The sequence below is a fragment of the Momordica charantia genome, assembly GCF_013281855.1.
Source record: "Momordica charantia cultivar OHB3-1 chromosome 7 unlocalized genomic scaffold, Mcharantia_2.0 BLBB01000007.1, whole genome shotgun sequence".
Taxonomy (NCBI): Eukaryota; Viridiplantae; Streptophyta; class Magnoliopsida; order Cucurbitales; family Cucurbitaceae; genus Momordica; species Momordica charantia.
Genome location: NW_028275165.1, coordinates 17,489,278 through 17,510,906, shown reverse-complemented (window position 1 = coordinate 17,510,906; position 21,629 = coordinate 17,489,278). Strand labels below are relative to the sequence as shown.

General features: G+C 32.8%; 4 protein-coding genes across 5 annotated transcripts; 1 reads left to right on the top strand and 3 right to left on the bottom strand.

Moving 5' to 3' along the window:
* The first annotated feature begins 606 nt into the window (after positions 1-606).
* Positions 607-7,577, top strand: LOC111009692 (uncharacterized). Of its 2 annotated transcripts, none has more exons than XM_088126412.1 (13): positions 607-877; positions 1,486-1,652; positions 2,562-2,645; positions 3,438-3,485; positions 4,349-4,419; positions 5,255-5,303; positions 5,469-5,658; positions 5,791-5,909; positions 6,025-6,105; positions 6,201-6,275; positions 6,519-6,652; positions 6,755-6,905; positions 7,148-7,577. In XM_088126412.1, exons 2-13 carry the CDS (start codon positions 1,497-1,499, stop codon positions 7,337-7,339), a joined length of 1,350 nt encoding a protein of 449 aa, XP_087982538.1. In that variant the 5' UTR covers positions 607-877; positions 1,486-1,496; the 3' UTR covers positions 7,340-7,577. The 2 variants fall into 2 exon arrangements, with proteins under 2 accessions (XP_087982538.1, XP_087982537.1); XM_088126411.1 differs by having other exon boundaries at positions 5,788-5,909.
* Positions 4,713-13,582, bottom strand: LOC111009885 (Pentatricopeptide repeat (PPR) superfamily protein). The gene is made up of 5 exons (XM_088126410.1): positions 13,340-13,582; positions 11,402-11,460; positions 6,978-9,984; positions 6,491-6,867; positions 4,713-5,768 (listed from the first exon to the last, which is right to left on the bottom strand). Exon 3 carries the CDS (start codon positions 9,776-9,778, stop codon positions 8,108-8,110), a length of 1,671 nt encoding a protein of 556 aa, XP_087982536.1. The 5' UTR covers positions 9,779-9,984; positions 11,402-11,460; positions 13,340-13,582; the 3' UTR covers positions 4,713-5,768; positions 6,491-6,867; positions 6,978-8,107.
* LOC148210476 (uncharacterized) lies at positions 11,632-13,346 on the bottom strand. Its single transcript, XM_088126413.1, has one exon. It carries the CDS (start codon positions 13,136-13,138, stop codon positions 11,810-11,812), a length of 1,329 nt encoding a protein of 442 aa, XP_087982539.1. The 5' UTR covers positions 13,139-13,346; the 3' UTR covers positions 11,632-11,809.
* Positions 13,583-15,113: 1,531 nt separating the features above from the next.
* LOC111009915 (putative magnesium transporter NIPA2) lies at positions 15,114-20,926 on the bottom strand. The gene is made up of 9 exons (XM_022283152.2): positions 20,691-20,926; positions 20,414-20,607; positions 20,249-20,305; positions 19,311-19,401; positions 18,895-19,055; positions 18,372-18,499; positions 18,144-18,281; positions 16,652-16,744; positions 15,114-15,508 (listed from the first exon to the last, which is right to left on the bottom strand). The coding sequence occupies exons 2-9, from the start codon at positions 20,538-20,540 to the stop codon at positions 15,317-15,319; spliced, it is 987 nt and encodes a 328-aa protein (XP_022138844.1). The 5' UTR covers positions 20,541-20,607; positions 20,691-20,926; the 3' UTR covers positions 15,114-15,316.
* Positions 20,927-21,629: the final 703 nt, after the last annotated feature.

Below are 21,629 nucleotides of genomic sequence, written 5' to 3'. Positions count from 1 at the left end.
TTTTAGTATCTGATTTTGGTTTTCAATTTTTCTTATAATTAAATTGAAATCCAAATTAATTAAACCAAATTGCTTACACATCTACCAAAGAGTTCTAATGGTCTTATTGTCCTAATGTCTTAGTGCATTTAGCCTACATGTTTAATGTCAAGTTTAACTAACATAGAACAAAACCAAAATTTATCTAATGTTAATATATCATATCATTAGCTATAGTCAACTACATCTTACCGTTATTTAAGGACGACTAAATAAAAACATAATCTAAAATTTAGAAACGTTATTATATATATATATATTTTAAATCTAATGATTAAATCAAGGTTTTATATGTCGATGAAAATATCAATAAAATGTCAATGTCGATAGATGTTTCTAGAAAAGTATAAAAATAAAATATTCATAATAAATATTTTACCATTTTGGGTAATCCATTAATGTCAATGTTGAAACCATCAACGTATAGAAATGTCGATGGAAGTGTTTGACATATCGATAGCAATTTAATATCTATCTAAGGACACACGCTCAAACTTTGAAGACTAAATTTATAATTTAATCAATTGGATTTAAAAAGTGGTAATAAAATATCCCATGGAAAATAATTGAAGAATAAGGGCTTTTTTCCAAATTGAATGATACCAAAGAAGGAACAAAGAAACTTTGAGAGAACAAAACTTTACAAAGAAAAGAGAGAGAGAGAGAGAAATGGTGAATAATAGAGAGTTCCTTCATGGCCTGAGGGACAAGTTCTTCGCCGGCCGAAGGCCTTGACGGCGGAGCTCCTCCTCCCTCAACCTCTCTCCGGCCAGGATGCGGCAGTTTCCGACTCTCCGACCACCTACATCGACTTTGTTGAAGTTGATATTTCAATCATGTAACGTTCCTTGTATTATACTTAATTTTTGTTATTTCAATTTCACGCAGTGTTGTTATTCTTTTTTTTTTTTTAATACTACTTTTCTCCCTCTTATATTTGCTTGGGTCGCATTTTCAAGACGTTTGTTTTGGTCATCTGGTTTAATAAGGGTCATTTTAATCACTACTTAAATCTTTAATACAAATTTATGGCTATATTTGAAGGACCCTAATAGGTACGTGAAGTGTCATATTAAGATTATAATCAAAAGAAATATTCAAAAAATAAAAATAAAATAGACCAAACGTAGTAGGGATAAATAGTTATTCCGTGAAATTAATCGAGATATACACAAGTTGGCTCTAACTCTCACATATAAAAAAAGATTGAAAAGAACCAAAATGGTAACTTTTAAAAAATAAAAAGACCCAAAATTGATGTTTTGATAATACATCGATTAAAATAAACAAAAGTTGAAATTACACAGATTAAAATACATGGTTTGAAAGTATGAGAATCCAAATTAAAAAAAAAAAGTACAAATACAAATATCAAAATAATATTTAAACTTTATTTTTTTTCCTTTTCAATTGATTTTTATTTTGATTTTTTTTCGCGAATTGCAGAAAAAAAAGAGATGGGAGATTCGAAGAAACTTGATGAAGGGCGGCGGATTAGTGTCATTTTGGGTGAAAAAGGGATCTCAAAATTCAGCTACAAAGCTGTGGTTCTTGATGCTAAGGACCAATTTGGGCCATTCATTCACAAATTTCGAGTTTTTATAGTTTCCAAGGTCACTCTTTTTAATTTGATTCCCTTTTTAAAATTATTATTTATTAACTTTTGTTTGATAATTATTTTATATATATATAAAGAAAGTAGACATGCCCTATTTTATCGGCTTTAACTCTTTAATTTTGAGTTTAGAGATAATTTATTTGATTCATAAAGGCTTGAGTTTGAACTTTTTCGATATCATTTATCTGCTATTGATATTAGTATTCTATGTTAAATTTAAATATTTATATTAGAAATTAGTGGGTTAAAAAACACATTTGGTCTTTGTATATTCATTGAAGTGACGGTTTAGTCCATAAACTTAATTTAGTTTGGAACAATTTAGTCTATGTAGTTCAAAAATCTTATTAAAATTAAGTGTAAAGTTTTGTCCTATAACAATTTAATATTTATAATTTGTAAACATGTTTAGTCCCTCCTTGGTTTATCAATTTATATAAAAATTAGCAAACAAACAAAAAATTACGATAATGACTAAATCGTTACAAACTTTAAATTACAATGACTAAATTATTATATATTAAAGTTCAAGGATTAAAATGTTATAAATTTGAAAGTACATGGACAAAATCGCTACAAACTAAAGTTTAAGGACTAAATCGTTACTTTACCAAAAGTATAGGGGCCAAAAGTGTTTTTTGATCAAATTAATTTTATATACTATTTTGATTCTTACATTTGTTCATTTTAGTCTCTATTCTTTCATAAACTGTTCATTTTGTTTCATTATACTTTCAAAACATTCGTTTTAGTCTATGAATTTTTAAAAAGTGACCCATTTGATTAATATTAGTAAAATTTTAACATAAATTTTATACATAATTGAAATCTTTAATACAAATTTTAACATATGAATTTAAATGCATGTCTGGTTTTTTTTTTTTTTTTTTTTTTTTATAATTAGAATCGAAGTCATGAATGGGCGTTTTCTTCTGAAGAAGGACAATGGATGATTGTTAAAAGCTCAAAAGTAGCTCGCCTAGTGATGGTATGTTTTCTCTCTATTTGATATTTATTATTTAAAGTAAATATTAAATTAGAAATAAGGTGGATATTGAAATATAATATACTATTTTCCAGAGAAATTATGAAAATAATTACTATAAGTTAAAAAAAAACATTTTTTATTGAAGTAATAATACAGTTCATATAAGTACCTTGAGGTGTTGTTGCAGTGCCAAGGGATCTGGGTGTTTATACGCAAGATCCAGATTCAAGTCTTCCTGTGTCCAGAAGTAAAAAAAAAAAAAAACAATATAGTTCATATACTTTTAAATTGGTAATAATTTAGTCTATAAACTTTAATATGTAACGACTTAGTCACTATAGTTTAAAAGTTGTAATAGTTTAGTCCCTAACGTGAAAAATCTCATCAAAATTAAGTGTCGATTTTTATTATATATAACAATTTAGTTTTTATAATTTATAAGCAGATTTGGTTCTTCATTAGTTGATCGATTTATATATATAAAACACACTATTAAATCATTTTTCACGATAGAGATTAAATCGTTACAAATTTTAAACTACAATAACTAAATTGTTACATATTAAAATTCATGAATTAAATGGTTACAAACTAAAATTCAAGAATTAAATCGTTACTCAAACGAGAGTACATCAACTAAAATATTCTTTAACCTAAAAAGTACCCAATAGAGTTTGTAATTACAAAAATTAACAATATTAAGTGTAAGGTTTTTTTTTTGTTTATCGAAATATTAAGTGTGAGTTAATGGTACAAAAATAACTGAATAATTGTTTCTGTTGTAAAATTTAGATTTTATTAGACAAGAGCCACACTGACGTCAGCATGGACACTATTCAGGTGACTACTGATCCCATGCTATACATTGAACAATTATTATATTTTTTTGTGAGTTAATTTCTTTCCTGAAATGAAGATTATTTATTGAAATATTTTTTGTTTAAATACTCTTTTGTCCTATACTTGTCGGTTTATTTTAATTTCCGTATTTTGAAAATATTCATTTTAATCTCCTTAGACTTTTCAATTTTTTTTTTTATTTTAGTCCATGTACTTTTGTAACATTTGTTTTAATCAATCTCTATATTTTTTTAAAGTGACGATTTTGGTTTATTTATTTTCATTTTTATCTTATTATTTGTATCAAAATTTTAGTATGATATTCACTCATTAAGTTTATTGACAGTAGTCATAAACTTGTATTAAAAGGTTTCCATTGTATATAAATTTTGTGTTAAAATTTTATAAATAAAAACCAAAATAGTCATTTTTAAAAAAATACATGGACCAAAACGTACGTTTTAAAAATACAAAAACAAAACCTTTTATAACAATTTCGATATAATTATATGATTGATATCTTGAATCTTCAATAATTGTACTAACTATAACTTAAATTTGATTCGGTTGATATTAATATCGATAAAGTAAAATGTCTTCTAATTGAAACATATGTAGGTTATAAATTTAAAGTTGTCTATATTTCTCCTCTATGAGTTTTATCAGTTCACCTCATGATCTTTTAGGTTGAGATAGATGACATAACCAATTAAATTATGCACCCGAGACTTATTCTCACAACCATAAATATGAACGATATCATAGCCTAAACAGCGACACTATTATTTAAATTTTTTTTTACTTATTTATTATACTGCCCTAATGGAAAATGTTACTAATTTCATCGGCTTTATGGGTTGCAGAAAGATTTGAGTCCCTTAGTGAAGCAATTGGCACCCGAGGCTGAAAACCACGATGAACAAATTCAAATTTCGTATGCTACTTCAAACAATACAATGCCTTTCTTTTTTAGCGATTTTATTCATTTTAATTTCCATACTTCCAAAACGTCAGTTTAGGAACAATGTATTTTAAAAAGTGACTATCTTGATCCTTATCTACAAAATTTTAATATAAATTTTATACATAATGAAAATCATTTAATACAATTTTATGACTACATTTCCCAAAAAAATTACGAGTAAATGTCATGTTACAACTACGATCGAATGAAAATTAAGGGACCAAAATTGTCACTTTTTACAAGTACACGGAGCAAAATAGATGTTAAGAAAATAGAAGAACTAAATGAGCAAAAATTTGAGAATACATAGATCAAAATAGACATTTTAAAATTACAAGGACTAAAATAACAAAAATCGAAAGTATAGAGACCAAAATAGCCCGTGCTTAAAATTATTCCGATGATTATAAAATGAGACACAACTGATTCTTTAGCTTCCTCTACTTCAGATGACCTGATCTCATAGGATCAATAATAGGTCTGGTAATTCTTCCACCTTTTATTTTGGCATTAAAGAGTTGCAAATCTTCTTCTAGGAGAGTAAAAAACAAGAGAGAGAAGGAGAAAGCTAGCTGGCTTTCCCTTCAACTTCAACCATAACAAGAAGGGAAATATCTTAGAAGTTAGAACTTTATGAGATGAGAAATGAAGCATCCCTAAAATTTATTAGTCAAAACATTAATAATCTCGCTATATCTCGGTCCCTTATTTGATATACCGTTACATCAATAATTAATAAACATACGTAAAAGATTGATATTTCAATGTAAAAACTTTCCTCAATTTATTGATTAGCATTCTACAGCTTCATGATGGCAAGCGATGGGATCAGGCAGCGCACTATTCTAAACCAGGTTCAACACACTTTTTATAATCTAAATAACGAGTCCTAAGTAGTACTAAACTTTATATATATATATATATATATATATATATATATATATATATATATATATTAAAAAAAAAGGTTAGAACTGCATCAAATACTTTCATTTTTCACCTTAGATGCAATTTTGCAGGTCACTTCTTCAATAACAGGACAAGTAAAGGTGGAAGATGTGATGTATGAAAAAATAAGAGGAGATGCCAGTTGCTTCTTACCAACTGAAGCTCCGATTTTCCGCCGCCTGATCTTTCAGAGAACCGAAAGTCTAGTGCAGTCAGAAGCTCTGCTGATCAAGGAACAAGGGTCGCCTGAGAAAGTTGCCAGTGAGTGAGATAATCGGGAATCGAAACCTTATTTCTGATGAGTGTTAGCTTTCCGCGTTCCAATTTTTCAGGTTTGCTGACATGCTCTGTTTTCTTGGCCCTTCTTCATCCTGTTGGAAAATGAAATAGAAGTTAGCGAGCAGCTGAAGGTGGATCATGGCTATTTGGCAAGTTTTTATCATATGGGGATTATTTCAGGGTTTACATTAGTCTCTGAACATCTGGAAACTGCAACATCAGCAAGAAATACAGTTAGCTTTCTACCTGTTTTAACGCTGTTTGGCTGAAAGGAAAAGAGAAGAAAAAATGTTCTACTTCATTTTCACAGGGTTTCTATTCAGAAAATTAACATATTATGTCAACCAGGTTAACGCAGTAGTTGTCGGGCTCGGGGCAGGTCTATTACCGATGTTCCTACATGCCTCCATGCCTTTTTTGGACATTGACGTAAATTGCTACCCCCTAAACAAAATAAATAAAAAGAGAAAAGAAAGGAATAAAGAAAACCAAAAATTTCTTTTGATGGATACTAATTTTCTTAGGTGGTGGAGTTGGATCCAGTTATCCTTGGTCTTGCGAAGGAGCACTTTGATTTTACCGAAGATGAACATTTGAAGGTCATTGCATAAATTCTTGTAGATACGAACATTTGAAGGTTATTACTTAATATGGGTGTCTATTGTCATCAATTCTTGTTCTCGATAATCTTACATAAAATTGTTTGAGGTTTTAAGGCTGTCATACTTTACTGACAATCCCTTGGCGTAAGTAATGTTATAGAGAAATTATCATTCATTCTATGCGAATATCAACTTGGAAAGAAGCTAATTACCTTTTTTGGATTCTTCTTGGCATTTCAGGTGCATATTGCTGATGGAGTCCAGTTTCTGAAAGAAGTCAAAAGCTCACCAACTGAGGCAGCATCTGCTATCAACGGATTAAAAACCAAGAGGATCGACATACTAATCATCGACGTTGACTCTTTCGACACGAGGTGAAATTTGACTTCTTGGACATCATTTAACGCAATTTTGAACTTGGGATTATTATAGTTCAAAATATCTCATGTACCTTAAAAAGTTTCCTCCTTGTATAGCTCTGGAATGATCTGTCCTGCAGCCGATTTTCTGGAAGAATCATTTCTTCAGACTGCAAAAGATGTCCTATCTGAGCAAGGTCTCTTTGTAGTTAACTTGGTCACACAGTCCCCTGCCATTAATGACACAGTTATTTCGAAGATGCAAGCGGTAAGCAAGGATAACTTGTAACATATTTTCGACAACTAAAAAGCACATTATAGATACACAATTAGCACCTACCTCCATAGCTGCAAGCTTTCCGATAAACTAGAGACTACGAGGTAATAGAATTAGATTGTTGCTGAAAGACTGCTGTTGTTGACATTTCTGTGATGTCAGAGGTTTTAATTTGGTTATATCCAGAAGTTTGTTCTACATTCTCAGCAAAATAATTACAGTTTTTTGTTCAGGTCTTTGGCCAAATCTTTGGCCTTCAGCTTGAGGAAGACGGCAATGAAGTGCTTTTTGCTCTTCCCTCAACGGTCGCTGTGAACGAGGATTGTCTCTCTCAGGCTACTGTCCAGAAATTTTTAGAGTTTAAATACCCCGAAATAGGGCACATCATTGTGGATACCGTGATGAAGATCAGACCTTTGAGCTAACGTATTAAGAGAAATGAAGAAAAGAAATCCCACTTACAAGGCAACCATTAGCTGCCCTTAATGGTTTCTGCAGCTTGATCCTGAAGAGAAATGTACAATGCGCATAGTTGTAACATGTATATAAAGGTACATATGGGAAAGTGTCATATTCCATAAATCTGCTAGGCCATGTGCAAGTTGGAAACTGTATCTGTATTACCTTCTTTCTGAATAAAAAAATGTTGTGGCTATTGTACAAGTCTTGTTTGGCAATGCATGATAGATGGTTCTTAACATATTAAAAGGCACCAAGAATGTCCAATAAAATAAATAAACCATGAAGAGGATGTCATATATAAAATCTCGAAATTATTCAAGGACGACCTCAGCCTCTGAAGGGAAATGAATTTAAACCCTTGCAACAGCACAAGTATACCGTTCATCCAATCCTTTTTGGGGAAGGTTCGGTTGCTTACTTGTTTAATTCCATTCTGCCCTTCAATTTTGATCACTAATTGAGGCAGCTCCCTTGAAGTTATAGCCACCTAACCATACTAAGAGAGTTAGATTCTGAGTCTAAATTTGGAAATTCCTTAAGATACATCAACCTATACCCTATTCACTGCAAGAACTTTCATATGTATCTTTTCTTTAGAGGACATTGTCCAGAAATGCTGTTGTGTGACACAGGAGCACTTTAAAAAGGCAATGGAACTTGAAAGCTTCTCAAACTAGCATGCTACTTCCAATGTGAGAAGCAATTTGGATACTACTTCCAAACCAATCTTGTTACTTTCCTCTCAAACTCAAGCTCATCCGCTTTTGGTTCAGAGAAAAACGTCTGGCCATGGCAGGGTTGTAAAATTTTCTCATGTGTTCAGAAAGCCGGTGGATTGCTTGGAGATTACCGTTAACAGAGAGCTGCATCAGAAATGAGTCAAACTTACGATAAGGCAACTTCATTTCCTTGTTAACCACTTCCTCTAAAAGGAAACATGCTTCTCCAACTTTGTTGCAATCAAAAAGCCCTTCAATCATTATACAATATGTATCAACATCCCGTGTGCAACGGTTCTTATCCATTTCAACCCAAATCTGGAAAGCTCCATCATCATCACCCATCTCGAAAAACATAGAAATCAACATGTTATAAGTCTGTACACTGGGCAAACAACCGACTTCAATCATTCTTTCACAAAGCTTAACTGCATCATCACTCATTTTATTATCACAAAGAACCTTAAGAAAACAATTATAAGTAACAATATCGGGAGGATAACCTTTCTTTCCCATCTCTTCCAGAAATATGTAAGCTTCCTGAACCTTTCCAGACAAACACATCCCTTCAATTAGTTCCTTGTATGTAGAAACGTCGGGAAGACAACCGCTATTTATCATGTGTTCTAGAAACTTAAAGCATTCTTCCATTCTACCATTCTTAACAAGAGCTACAATCATTATTGCATAAGTCTTTGCAGTGGGAGAAGACAAGGTAGAACCATTCGTTCTCATGAACTCAAAGAGTTTACCTGCTTCTGTCAGCATTCCCACTTTGCAGAAGGAAGCGATAGCAGTGTTATAAGTAAAATTATCAGGTTCGTGGCCGAGCTCGATCATCTCTTCCAATACACCCATCCCTCTTCCCGGATTCCTAACTCTACACCAACCAAAGAACAATATATTATAAGTGTTTGCATCCGGCTTCAGTTTCTTCTTCACCTTCTTAAACAGAGCTTCAGCATCCTTAACCAGACTACATTTACACAAAGCATCCAGTAACAAATTGAATGCATTGATTTCCGGCTGTGTCTTCACTCTTATCTTCTTCTTCTTCGCAAACTTTTGCAAGTGAGTCAAATGCTTCTCTGTATAGTTCTTCAAAATCCCAAATAGAATATCAATAGGAACATTATTCTTGCCATTCCTCTTCATATGATCAAGCATGTCACAAACAATTCGAAACTGCTTGACCTTGTACCTAGTGCTGGAAAGTATATCAATCATTTCATTGTAAACACAAGGCTCATGGGAATAATTCTCTTGACGCCCAGCCCATGTAAAGAATCTAAACGCTAATTTCTCATCAAAACGAAGCCTATGGAGGATCTCAGCAACTAAATCAGTACTCAAATGGACGCCCACTTGGTCAAGGGCATTCTCCATGTCATGATGCGCGTAAGAATTATCCACGATAGCTCTATGTACCTTATCCGCATTGCTTTCCGAAATATCTTCCACTTTAGCTTCACTAAGAGTACAGTAAGATCCTAATTCTGAATAAAAATGAACCAAAAACGTAATCGAACCCGAAAAGGCGGGAATCGAGAGCGCGAACTTGGGAGGGTAATGCAGAGGTGGTATAATCGAAGAACTTACATACGGGAAATGGCCATTGCTGCTGCTGAACGATGAAGGAAGACGGTTTCGAACACGAAGCAAGCGCTTGCAAATCTGATTCATCCTCAAAAACCAAATTTCACCCTATACTGCAGAGTTTACAAGGTAAGAGAACAGGAAAGTCGATGGAAGAAGTAACCGAGTTTTGGCGATCGACGACGGCCGGCGATGAAGATGCCGACGACGGTAGAGGGCGGCGCTGCTCTTCTGCTTAATCATGTGCGTCGCATCTCCACCCTCCCAACACAAATTGCCATTTCTTTTGTTTTCTAGAATTATAAATTCTTTTGTAAATTGTAATATTGGATCACAAATATAAAATCGGACTTCTAACCTACGATTTTAATTAATTAATTATTATTTTTATTATTATGAAAAGATAATGGAGGCATCATCTATCGAACTATTTTCAAATTAACCAATGTCAATATTATATTGACTTTGACTAGGAGATATAATAATATAAATTTTAGAATATTATATCATGAATATCAAGTCGAAATTAAATGTTTATGATAAATAAATAGATAGTTGAATAAATCTTCTTTAGCCCTCAATTTAATCAAAATTTATCAAGTATGTCATGTAAACATTTTTTTTAATGATGGTACTAAGTAAAGATAAATTTTGAAATTAGAAAACATAATAATAATTTTTTTTAATTTATAAACTAAATAGAGAGAGTGCTAAAATTATCAGACTATCTTTATAATTTAACCTTTCTCTTTTAGTAAATATTTCATTCTTTGAACGGTTCATTTTAAATATATATAAACGTATAATGAAAATGAAAAGGTTTAAATCTTCAATGTAGCTAATTAAAATTATAATCTTATATCTATTAACATTTTAATAATTTTTTTTGACTTCATTAAAATTTTAATAATTACATAATAATAATAAGCTACTATTTATTTAATTATATAAATTCATGCAACTAGATAGGTCAATTGACAAATATGTAGAAATAGAATGCATTACTAAATTCTCAAAATTAAAAAAAAAAAAATTAAACTTTACTCTTATGTCGCGTGACTACCTACTACATTCAATAATGTTTTAAGTTTTCATATAACATGTCGAGTTAAAACATTGTTCAAATGACTAGATATGAATGGGACCCAAACAATTTCAACACTCTAATATTAGGCATTCAATATATACATATAATTTCACTTCAAATTTTTCCTCATCTCGTGACTACCTTCGATCTTTAGTAATATCAACATTTTCGTCACTATCCAACATGATTACATGTGAAAATGAACATCGTTCAAATGATCAGATATTAATCTCTTACAAGTATGGATTAAAGGATCGAACTCTCCCCTCATTTATAAGGTCATATTTCAGCGCTTTTTTATAGGAGCCTGCAAATATCAACTTCAAGCTAATATTATATGCTTTTTCAGAACTTGAAACTTCTTTTCTTGAGGCAGAACAAAGCAATTTCAAATGTGTTCCCTGTTATAATCTTAATCTAGATCAACAAGTAGCTTGATAACGCCCTAATTCACCAACAATACCACAGGTCCCACACCTATAAATTTGAACTTATGCTCAATGATCAACTGCAATAAATCATTATTCTTATGTAAACACGATTCCCATGTGCGCAACCACAAACCATTCTCGTCCTAGAACAAGAAGAGGGGAAATTTTGAAAAATAAGAGTTTTTACTTTACCTCTGTCAAGGTGATCCTGTCCCTCTCGGAGTCTCCCGAATGATGCGAGAATTCATGAACTAAACCAAAACCCGACTTGTTAGCTTGCTTGTTCTTATATATAACAGGGGAGAGGGGCAAATATATCGGGAAATGCAATGTGACATTATAAAGCTTAGTGAATTTTGTATAATTTTATTGACTAAGAGAAAAGAAAATAGAATCTGCAGCATAAAAGGAGAAGGTAAGAATAAAAGATAAAGAGGAAACTTTTATTTCTTATTGTCTCAATTCAAGCTAAACAGATTAGCACCAGATAGTAAAAATTGAATGCATACATCTATCTCAGACCTTTACAGACTAATCCATTGCTGCAAATATTCTTGCAGATTCCACATGGTTTTCGGATGGAGTTCATAAGACGAGATGTCAACCATCGACGATAAATTGATCGTCTTGGTTGTCTGCCTCAACTCTCGTGCCATCGTGAACGATTCCGTTCACATGATGTAAACTTTGCATCATCTGTGAAAGATAATGGTTACTAGCAGTAGTGTGATCAGAGAGTGCAGAAGGGTGAGCAGTAGCCGTCCATTGAGAGATGATGCCAAGTAACTGAGCGGTAAGGTTTTGCTGGTCGTGAAGAAACCGAGTCTGGATCTGATTCATTTCAACTCGGTGCTGGTTCAACATATCGTCAATCCTATTCTTCCATTCTATTCTTCTCTTGCTCATCCTCTCCTCCCATTCTCTCTCGTGATTCAATTTTTCCTCTCTTCTTCTTTCCAACTCGAGTCTCTCCTCCTCCATCGCTTCCCATTCTTGAATTCTTTGCTTCCTCGACTTCTCCCTGGCTTTCTCCCGCTCCGCCCTTTGCATTTCCCTTTCCTCCCATTTTTGTTCCCATTTCTTCTCCATTTCGAATCTCGAACGCTCCCACCTCCGACACTCCTGCTCTCTTTCCACCTCATGTTTCTCAAAATGAGCCTCCATATCCTTCAACCGCCCTAGCTGGTTCACAACAAATCCCCATGCTTTCTTCTCCAATCTCTTCATCACCTTCCTCTTCTTCTTCAAGTTGTTCTTCTTGGGATCAACTTCTTCACACAAAAACCCGTTCTCCCCATCCTCCTTTAACTGATCATTACCATTAAAGTTTTCTCCCGCTTCGTCCCCCTCGAACTCGAACCCCAAACCCATCACCCCATTGTCTACACCATCAATCCCGGAGGCAAAGTTCCCCGCCCCAGAATGCCCCATATGAGAAAAGTCCAACATATCCATCTCTCTACTCACCTCCAAAAACTGGTCTACATTCCCTCGGTCACTACTCGAAACAACCGCTAAATCATTATAGTTACTATTCACCGCAGCCGCAGCCACATCCCCAAAAACATCCTTATATCTCAAGAAGTTTGACCAATATGTCACACCCTCCATCCAGTCATACTCTGCCTTAGAGTCCCCACCCGAGTTTTCAACCTCCGATTCGGGCTTCTTAATCTTCTGCTTCACAAGCAAATACTGGTGCCTCATGTTCTGGACTTTAGTAGAGACGTCTTTCCAAGTCCACTGCCATGGATACGCCACAGGATCTTGAACATGGTGCGCAGAATTCACATAACTAGCAATTGGCCTAAACTTCTTCTCGCGAGTTTTCATCTTCCCTAGGGTTCCATCAGAGACCATTTCTCCATACTTATCAATCAAAGTTCTCTCCTCAGCTTCAGTCCATTTCTTCCGCTTCGGAGGAATCATCACACCCAATCAAACTCCCAATTCCTCTCTCAAACGCAAGAACAAGAACAAAAATAAAAACAATCGCAAAGCTAATCTCAATCAAAATTCAGACCCAGCAGAACGATCCATCAAAACCCCAAGCCAAAAAACTCAAAATCAAACAAAACCCACATCGAGAAACCACCAAATTGAACAGCGGAAGCAGGGATTTGAACTTACCTGGTGAATTGGGAAGTTGAAACACCGAAAGAAGGCGACTTTGAAGAGAAAATTTGAACAAAAGAAGTGAGGTCCGAGGAAGTGGAGGAGTTGGAGAAGAAGGGTCCTCTCTCGTCTGAGAATTTATGAGAGGAAGTAAAAGAATTTTGGTTTGGAGCGCAGTAATCGGGGCTTTTTTCGTTAAAAGTGGCAGCGCCAAAGACAAAGAACTAGAAGCCTCAGGAAATAAAGGGACATAACATATAACACACTCATAATCCACAAGCATTTATTTATTTTATCCTTGGTCGGAAAATGATTGGAAAAGAAAAAAAAAACGTTTTTGTCTTTTTAATCTAAATTAAATTAGATTTAAATCTAACCTTTAAAATATCTATTCTGATAACACTTCTTCCTATTTCTCAATGATATCCGACGATCAAGACAATTCTAACAAGATATGAGAGTCACTTTTTATGGGCCTACTATTCTCATATGTGACAACAAGAATGTCATTCTATATAAATCGTCGTGGCATGAACGTAGAATTTCTTCGCTTCGATTCCGCCGTCTCAATTGATGAGTCTTCGGTCAGTAATCTCGTACTCTCGACCCATGGAAATGCAGGAGATGCAGGAGACGCCAGTCAGATCGATCAATCCCTAAATTCTTAAATGTTTTTTTTTTTCCGTCAACATGAACATTTCAGTAGATTAAAGTACCTATGTCCGACTAGAAGACCGTGAATTCGAATACCTCACCCCACGTATTGTACTAAAAAAAGTTTATTTTAGCCCCTAATTTAAAAAAAGAAAAAGAAAAAAAGGAAAAAAGTTGGTCCTCAATTTTATTTTTTATTTTAACAAATTAATAACAAATTTCCTAGAGTATTGAATAATTTTTTTTAAATATTCTAACTATGGTCAAAATAGGCGTAAAATAGTTGTTTTTATAGAGCATAGGAACCAAAATATAATAAAATTGCCAAAATATAATTTAGGCCATTAATTAACAATTTAATCCGGATAGTTTCAACATAATTTCAATTTTCGACTCATTACTTTAAAATTTTTGTTGTAAACTTGTTATCAATTAATACGAATAGATAAATAATTGAGTCAACTCTGTTTTTTGAATGGTAGTTGGTTCATAAGACAATAGTTGTCAACCTTGTCATGACCAATTTTTGGTTGTCTATTTTTCTTTTAAAAACATTTTCTATTATAATATTTTTATAGATTTGAATCAATTTTAGTTCAGGAACTTTTATACTTTATTTTCTATAATTCAAATATTTTCATTTTAGTTTTTAAACTTTGAGCCTCTTAGTCCATAAGTTTTATACAAAAAAGACTAGTTTGATATTTGTTATTAATATTTCATTGACTATTTCGTAGAAATATGAATTCATCATCATTCAAATACATTTATTAATGAACAAGACACGTCATTTCAAATTTTTATATTCATAAAAATAATTCCTGACAATGATTAAAATAATCTTTTAAGCAAAATTTACAAGTCATGTTTGCATGTTTAAAAGGGTTTTAATATGTGCAGCCTTTATGTTAGGAGCTCAAATCTACAAATTATACCCAGAAATTTGAGCAGCATGAGAGATAAATTCTTAGTTTCACTATCCTTCCCACCATGTCAAATAAGCTAGGATTACAAATTTCTAACCAATAATCTAATCATCATTTTCATAATTAGAAGTTCATTTCATACCGAGCCAGATCGGAATTCAACCTTAAACATGAGTAGAAGAAAGAAAAAAATCATTTACATGGCCAAGGACATGGAGATGGGTGGTCCACAGAATATTTCCAATAAATGAGGGAGCAAATTATCAACCTTCTGCAGCATATCATATCAGTATCAGTTAATTTATATGCAACAAAATAATGAATTAGCTTTCAGGCAAAAAGTCTTTTTTGCTGTGAGAAACTTTTTTCAGCTGGATGATGTGTCCCCAAATGGGCATAGTGCTGTTCAAAACTATGATCTTCTACTGCTACCTAGACTTTGATTTTCACGGGGTTGGTCTTGTTGGCTTTGAAACACGGGGGGTTCTGTGGCAGGACTTTTTCCCATGTCCTTGGTTTTGTGGAGGAGGAAGGTGCCAGAAAGAATGGTGATGAATCCACAAACTTCAGTTGCAATTTGTGCTGCACTTTGTGAGTCCCAGTTCTGCACAGAGAGGAGAGAGAGAGAGAAGTTTTGTTCAAGTGAGAGAAACAATGGAAATATCACCCATAGGCACAGTACATTACTGGAAAACTTCAAACATTTGAAACTTCTACTTTTTATGATTAGAGAATGGGGAGCCTCACTTCTTGTATTATGCTTATGGTCCATTTCTACTATTCCAGGGGTGTGTTCGCCCGCTCCACAACTAGCTTCAAGAGATAACTCCGACGGGTTTCCTTAATCTAGGCTTTCTAAACTCTTCACCTTAACCCCAAGTTTAAAGTTCTTAGACTTAAAATGCTGAACCTGTGTCTCAAACGCCCCCTAAAAGCTACTCTTGAAAGTGCCAACATCTCATCATTAAGCGAGAGAGAATGGAAACATGTGAGATTACTAGTAGGGAATATATAGGGATTATTATTAGGATATTAATTGGGGGTATTACGATAATTGATTAGAGGTGAGTTGGCTATAAATAGTAGGGAAGCTAGAGGAGAGCGCGGAGTATTTTTAAGAAATAGTTTACTGTGGGACTTGGGAGAGAGAACCCTCTCGAAAGACTATTAACATTGTAATTTATCTGCTAATACTACAATATAGTTATATTCTCACGTTCTGTAATCAAGATCCTAACAAAACATCAGTCACAGACTCACAAGCAACAGTGAAAGACTTTACAGGAAAACTTCCTATGGATGCCAACACTTGATCTATGAAGGCAGAAAACTTGCCCCACAACTGACTTACAGAGGGAAGTTGGGATATGGTTTAAATAGGCCATTCTATGTTGCTTGCCAAAAAAAATGAAGTAAATCTTCAACATGAAAACATGGGCCTTTTTCTTTTCCTTTCCTTGTTGGTTTAAGTATGGTTTTGGTCCTTAAGCTTTTTTATCTCATTTTCATTTTGGTCTCCTTAGATTATTAGAATTTTTGTTTTAGTTCCTAAACTCTTAACAACTTTCCACTTTCGTTCTTTTAATCTCCAAAACCTCAATTTCGGTTCTCAATTTTTGTTCTCAACAGATTGTGGTACATCTCCTTTTCAATAATTTGGAACAAAAATTTTCAGGACTAAGCAGAAAATAGATAAAAGTTCCAGAATCATGCTCTTGCTCGACCTCATGGAGCATAATTTACTCACCTTAAACATAATCATACTGGCAAAGATGGTAAAAGCTGTGAAAGTCACATAGTAAACTGGAGATACGACGGCGGAGTTGAAAGCGTCAAGAGCCTGGAGAAGATGGTGAACAAACTATAAAAATCAAACTTCCTCGACATCTAATTTGAAGAAATATTGTCAAAGTATATTCATGATGTACAAAAGCACAGACAGACACACGAGAAGGATAGGACACAGAATGAACATGGCGACACGAAAATTACAAGATTAGGACCCAACATGCTGATGACACAGTAGTTTTCTAGTATATGTGTGCATAATTTGACATATTTTAAATATATAATGGGTTTAACTATAAATTTCATAACCGACCTATTTTATCTATTTAGTCCTTATACTTTAAAAAAGTTTCAAATAGAAATAACCTACTTTAATGAGTTCTCTTAAACTAATACAATTAGCGGCAAGGACCTATTAAGCATAAAATTAAAAGTTCAAAGACCTATTAAAATCTTGATTAAATAACACATTTGGCCCTTGTACTTTCAATAAAGTAACAATTTAGTCCTTGAACTTCAGTCTGTAAATTTAGTCCATGTACTTTCCCTAAAGTAACAATTTAGTCCCTGGACTTTAACTTGTAACGATTTAGTCCATATAGTTTAAAATTTGTAACAATTTAGTCTCTATCGTAAAATTTTTCATTAAAATTAAGTGTCAAATTTTATCGTATAACAATTTAATCTTTCTAATTCATAAACATATTTGGTCCCTCTTTAGTTTATTAATCTATACATACAAGAAACTTAACAAAAAAAATACACGACAAGGACTAAATCGTTACCAACTTTAAATTACAAGAACTGAATTGTTACATATTAAAATTCAAGGACTAAATTGTTACAAATTTGAAAGTATAGAAACTAAATCATTACAAACTAAAGTTTAAGGACTAAATTGTTACATTAATGAAAGTATATGGACTAAAAGTGTTTTTTAACCTAAAATCTTTTTAAAGTATAATGACTAAATAGTCATATGCTTGAAAGTCCAAGAATCGATTAGAAACATTTTAAAATACTAGAGCCATATCAACAATCTAACCTATATAATATTACAAAATCAAATATAATATCTAGACTTTAGCAGCAAGAGAATATACAATTCATTTAAAAATAAGTAAATAATAAAAAAAGGGCCAACCAATTATCCATAATCCAACAAGGTTTGCAAATAGACTTGAATATATAATCAATGCTTTATTTTTTTTATAATATATTTAGACTAGATTTAGGATTTAGAAGCACAAGAAATCATTTTAATTACAAAAAACTCTTCTGTACAGAGGGTAGCAATTAAAGGGGTGGGAGATAGAATCACCAACTTTTAGGATGGTAATAGGTGTCTTATCCAATAAACTATGATCGGATTGCAGGTAGGATTTATTTTAAACATACAATAACAATATGTTAAAAAAGATATTACCAAATACTTCAAAACGTTACCTTACCTTGTTCAAGTAGATCACCTGCAAAACACAAAAGACTATCACAAGCACAGTGAAGAACCACGTCTCGAAGTACTTGAATTGATTCATTCCCGAAAATGTCAGCTTGATAGAAATAGCTACTCCCTTGACACTCATAACCTGAAAAGAAAAATCCGAAAAATATCATAGTCATTGAAAGATGTAGTGAAATTAAAAAGTGCTATCAAGCTCCAAAGACAGTAAACGAACCGTAAGAGAGCCCATGACTGAGCAAATTCCAACGTATATCATCATATGGGAATGGCCATATCTTGGGGCATACCAAAAAATGAGTACTGCAACTACAACTATTGCTATAGATGAATAGACCAGGAATCCTGAAAGTGGATCATAAATTATCATCCAACTCAAGAAGTTCAAAACTAAGAACTTTAAGGCTCGTTTGGTAACGTTCCTGTTTTTTGTTTCCGATTCTTTATTTTTAATGAAGAAAAATGGATTACATGATTCCAACCTCCAAGAATTTCAAGTATGATAAAACAATTTTTTTTATTTATGTTTTGGAACAAATTGGAAATAGGAACAAGAAAGGAGAAACTTGTTTTAGTTATTTCCAAAATTTCTATACAATTGTGAGAATGTTTCCAAAAAAGGAGAAACAAGAAACAAAGTTCGTGGTAAAATACTTACATTTCTTAAGAAAATTGGAAATAAGAAACAAGAAACGAGAACACAACCAAATGGACCCTTAGAAAACTCCAATAAATAATACCTGGCTCTGTTGCAAGATGCCACACTTCCTTAACAGATTCAATATCTTTCTCCAGTGGAGCATGCAAAACAATGGTTGTAGAACCCACAACACAGAGAACACAACCAAGAACTCCAAAAATATGCAGGTTCTCCTTCAAAATAAAGTGAGCTAGGACTGCACTGTATGAAATTGTTTTATTCAACAATTATGGGGCATCACAAGCTAAAGTCAGTATCGATCACACTAAAATTTCACTAGCAAATGAATTTTCAAAATCCATCTCTAAGCATTTAGGCGTCTGGCTAAAAGTGATAAGCCAATAAAAGGTTCAAGTTACATAACGACTGCAGACACGCAGCCGTGAGGTAAGCACAGAGCGAACTATTCTTTCCCCTTTTCCTATAATGACTGCAGACCAGATATGTGATACATACCTGAAAATAATGCTCAAAGCTCCCAAGGGAGTGACAAGAATTGCAGGAGCATATGCATAAGCAACAAAATTTGCAATCTCCCCGCAAATCACTATAAAAGTCATTTTTTTTAAAAAAAAAAAAAAACTTCATTAGGAAAATGAATATAAAGAATAAGAATGGGCCCAATATTCAAGCCTACAAGATGAGGATAAGATTAAGACGGTGTTCAAACCTTCATAGTGCAATTGAAGTCTCATATTAATTAGAGGTAAGAAATTATACATTTTATGAGAATAATATAAAGTTTATCCTTAATTGGACATACCATGCTAATGTTAATGTAGAGATGTATGCAAGGTTCAATGTTCTAAAAGAAGGAAATACAAGTATATGAACATGTATCTTATGTGAGGTCCTAATCCTAACAAATGAAAAATAAAAGCAACATACATACACCCTGTACAAACTACAAAGGAAAAAACAAGGTTTATCGTATCAATATTATCATGAGGTCCAAATTCCATGCAACTAAATGTCAACAATGATAAAAACAAAAAATTAAAAAAAAAAGGCTAAAATAGAAAATCATGATAACAGAACAAGGAGGTATTGTAGGAAAAGCAATAGATAGAACCCTTTGGGACTCGTTTGGTAACGTTCTCGTTCCCATTTCTTGTTTCTTATTCCTAGTTATATTCACCTACTATTTATATTACTTCTTTCCCACTTTTTAGAAATGAATGATAAAATCAAATTTCTTGTTTCTCTTTCAAATTTTTTTCAAAAACACAAATAAAAATATTGTTTTATCATTCTTGACTTACAAATAACAAGAAATAGTTATCAAATGCTCACATTTTCCTTTATCGAAAAAGTGGAAACAAGAAACAAGAAACGATAACATTACCAAACAGTCCCTCGATGATTTTACAACATGAAGAAGTAGTAAAACTTACTTGTTATCATCCCAGCCCACCACCAAGGTTCACGCAAGTACGAAAAGCCTCCAGATGCTGAATAAATTAAACCAAACAACACATCATCTACAATGATACGATTTCTTTGAAATTCTAAAATATTTCAATTACTTCTAATCTTTGGTTCGCTCAATTAAACTAAACCTGCTCTGGTTCCGGTACTCGCCGATTTGATGAGGCCTTTCTTCTTGATAATCGTGCTAGATCCAATAAAAACGCTGGAAGAAACCGCAAGAACAAACCCACGAACATTATCAGACGAAATCCCCATAACTCAACACGAATATGAGGATTATTCCAACTTCCTCGCAGAGCCAAGAGACATCCAATCCAGTTCTCTACACCCAAAACCAAAAAATCAAAAACCCTAAAAGGAAATTGCAGAATAACGCGTAAAAGAAGAAAAAGAAAGCAGACAAACCCTTCCTCTTGGCTCGCGCAGAAGCTACCACCAGATTACGAAGCCGCCACCGCCATTTCTCAGAAAGGACTCGATCCGAAATCCGGCATTGGCGACGATGGGCGTGATAATCATGGGAGAGAAAGAGAAGAAGATGAGAATATGTGGAACGGGGAAAGCGAAGGAGGAGTTGGATCAGTTGTTCCGTTACGTTTTGCATTTGAGGTAAAAAATTGGAAGATACAACTTCGAGTTGCAGCGCTTTTGCTGTTGCCGCGCTTTTCAAGTGAATCGTTTTTTTTCTTTTATACCTCTTTTGCCCTTTTGGATTTTTTTTGTTTGTTTTTATTTTTTTTTCTTTTATTCCTCTATTCCTCTTTTGCCCTTTTGGGTATTTTTTCATTTGTTTGTTTTTATAGTTTATTACTGATCATGATATTAAATATTTCGATTACATGTTCGACTAAATATAAAAATATCAACAAAATTTTACTAATTATAGACAAAATATTAATTTTAATTATTTTTAACTTATTTAGAAATTGTGTAACGATTATTTGTTAATTTAAATAATCATGCACACTAGATAAAGAGAAGAAATTAAACTCTTAAGTCATTCAAGAAAAGTGACAAACTTTCTAGATTATATATGTCAATTTCCCTTTTAAAAGTTCAAGTACCAAACCATTACTTTAATTAAAATACAAGAATCAAATATATTTCTATACTAATCCATATTTATAAAAATTATAAATAATATAAATTCTTTAACATAAATTTATGACAAAAAAATTTAATAAGTGAAGTAGTTTGTTAAATTTGTGATAGAAAGAAATGACCAAAATAAAATTGAAAGAATTAAAATAGTCATTTTTAAAAATACAATGACCAAAGTCAAAAGTAAAAATACCACATTTTTAAAATACATATGCCAAAATCAAAAGTAAAATAACTTAAATA

What these genes read in the sequence shown, in the direction of transcription:
- LOC148210476 (XM_088126413.1), bottom strand. Translation starts at nt 13,138, where the DNA reads ATGATTCCTCCGAAGCGGAAGAAATGGACTGAAGCTGAGGAGAGAACT.
- LOC111009885 (XM_088126410.1), bottom strand. Translation starts at nt 9,778, where the DNA reads ATGAATCAGATTTGCAAGCGCTTGCTTCGTGTTCGAAACCGTCTTCCT.
- LOC111009692 (XM_088126411.1), top strand. Translation starts at nt 1,497, where the DNA reads ATGGGAGATTCGAAGAAACTTGATGAAGGGCGGCGGATTAGTGTCATT. An exon ending in AAGTAGCTCGCCTAGTGATG is followed by an intron (nt 2,646 to 3,437) that starts GTATGTTTTCTC and finishes TGTAAAATTTAG; the next exon opens with ATTTTATTAGACAAGAGCCA. An exon ending in CCGAAGATGAACATTTGAAG is followed by an intron (nt 6,276 to 6,518) that starts GTCATTGCATAA and finishes TTGGCATTTCAG; the next exon opens with GTGCATATTGCTGATGGAGT.
- LOC111009915 (XM_022283152.2), bottom strand. Translation starts at nt 20,540, where the DNA reads ATGGGGATTTCGTCTGATAATGTTCGTGGGTTTGTTCTTGCGGTTTCT. An exon ending in CAGTCATGGGCTCTCTTACG is followed by an intron (nt 18,282 to 18,371) that starts GTTCGTTTACTG and finishes TTTTCTTTTCAG; the next exon opens with GTTATGAGTGTCAAGGGAGT. An exon ending in AGGTGATCTACTTGAACAAG is followed by an intron (nt 16,745 to 18,143) that starts GTAAGGTAACGT and finishes CATCTTCTCCAG; the next exon opens with GCTCTTGACGCTTTCAACTC.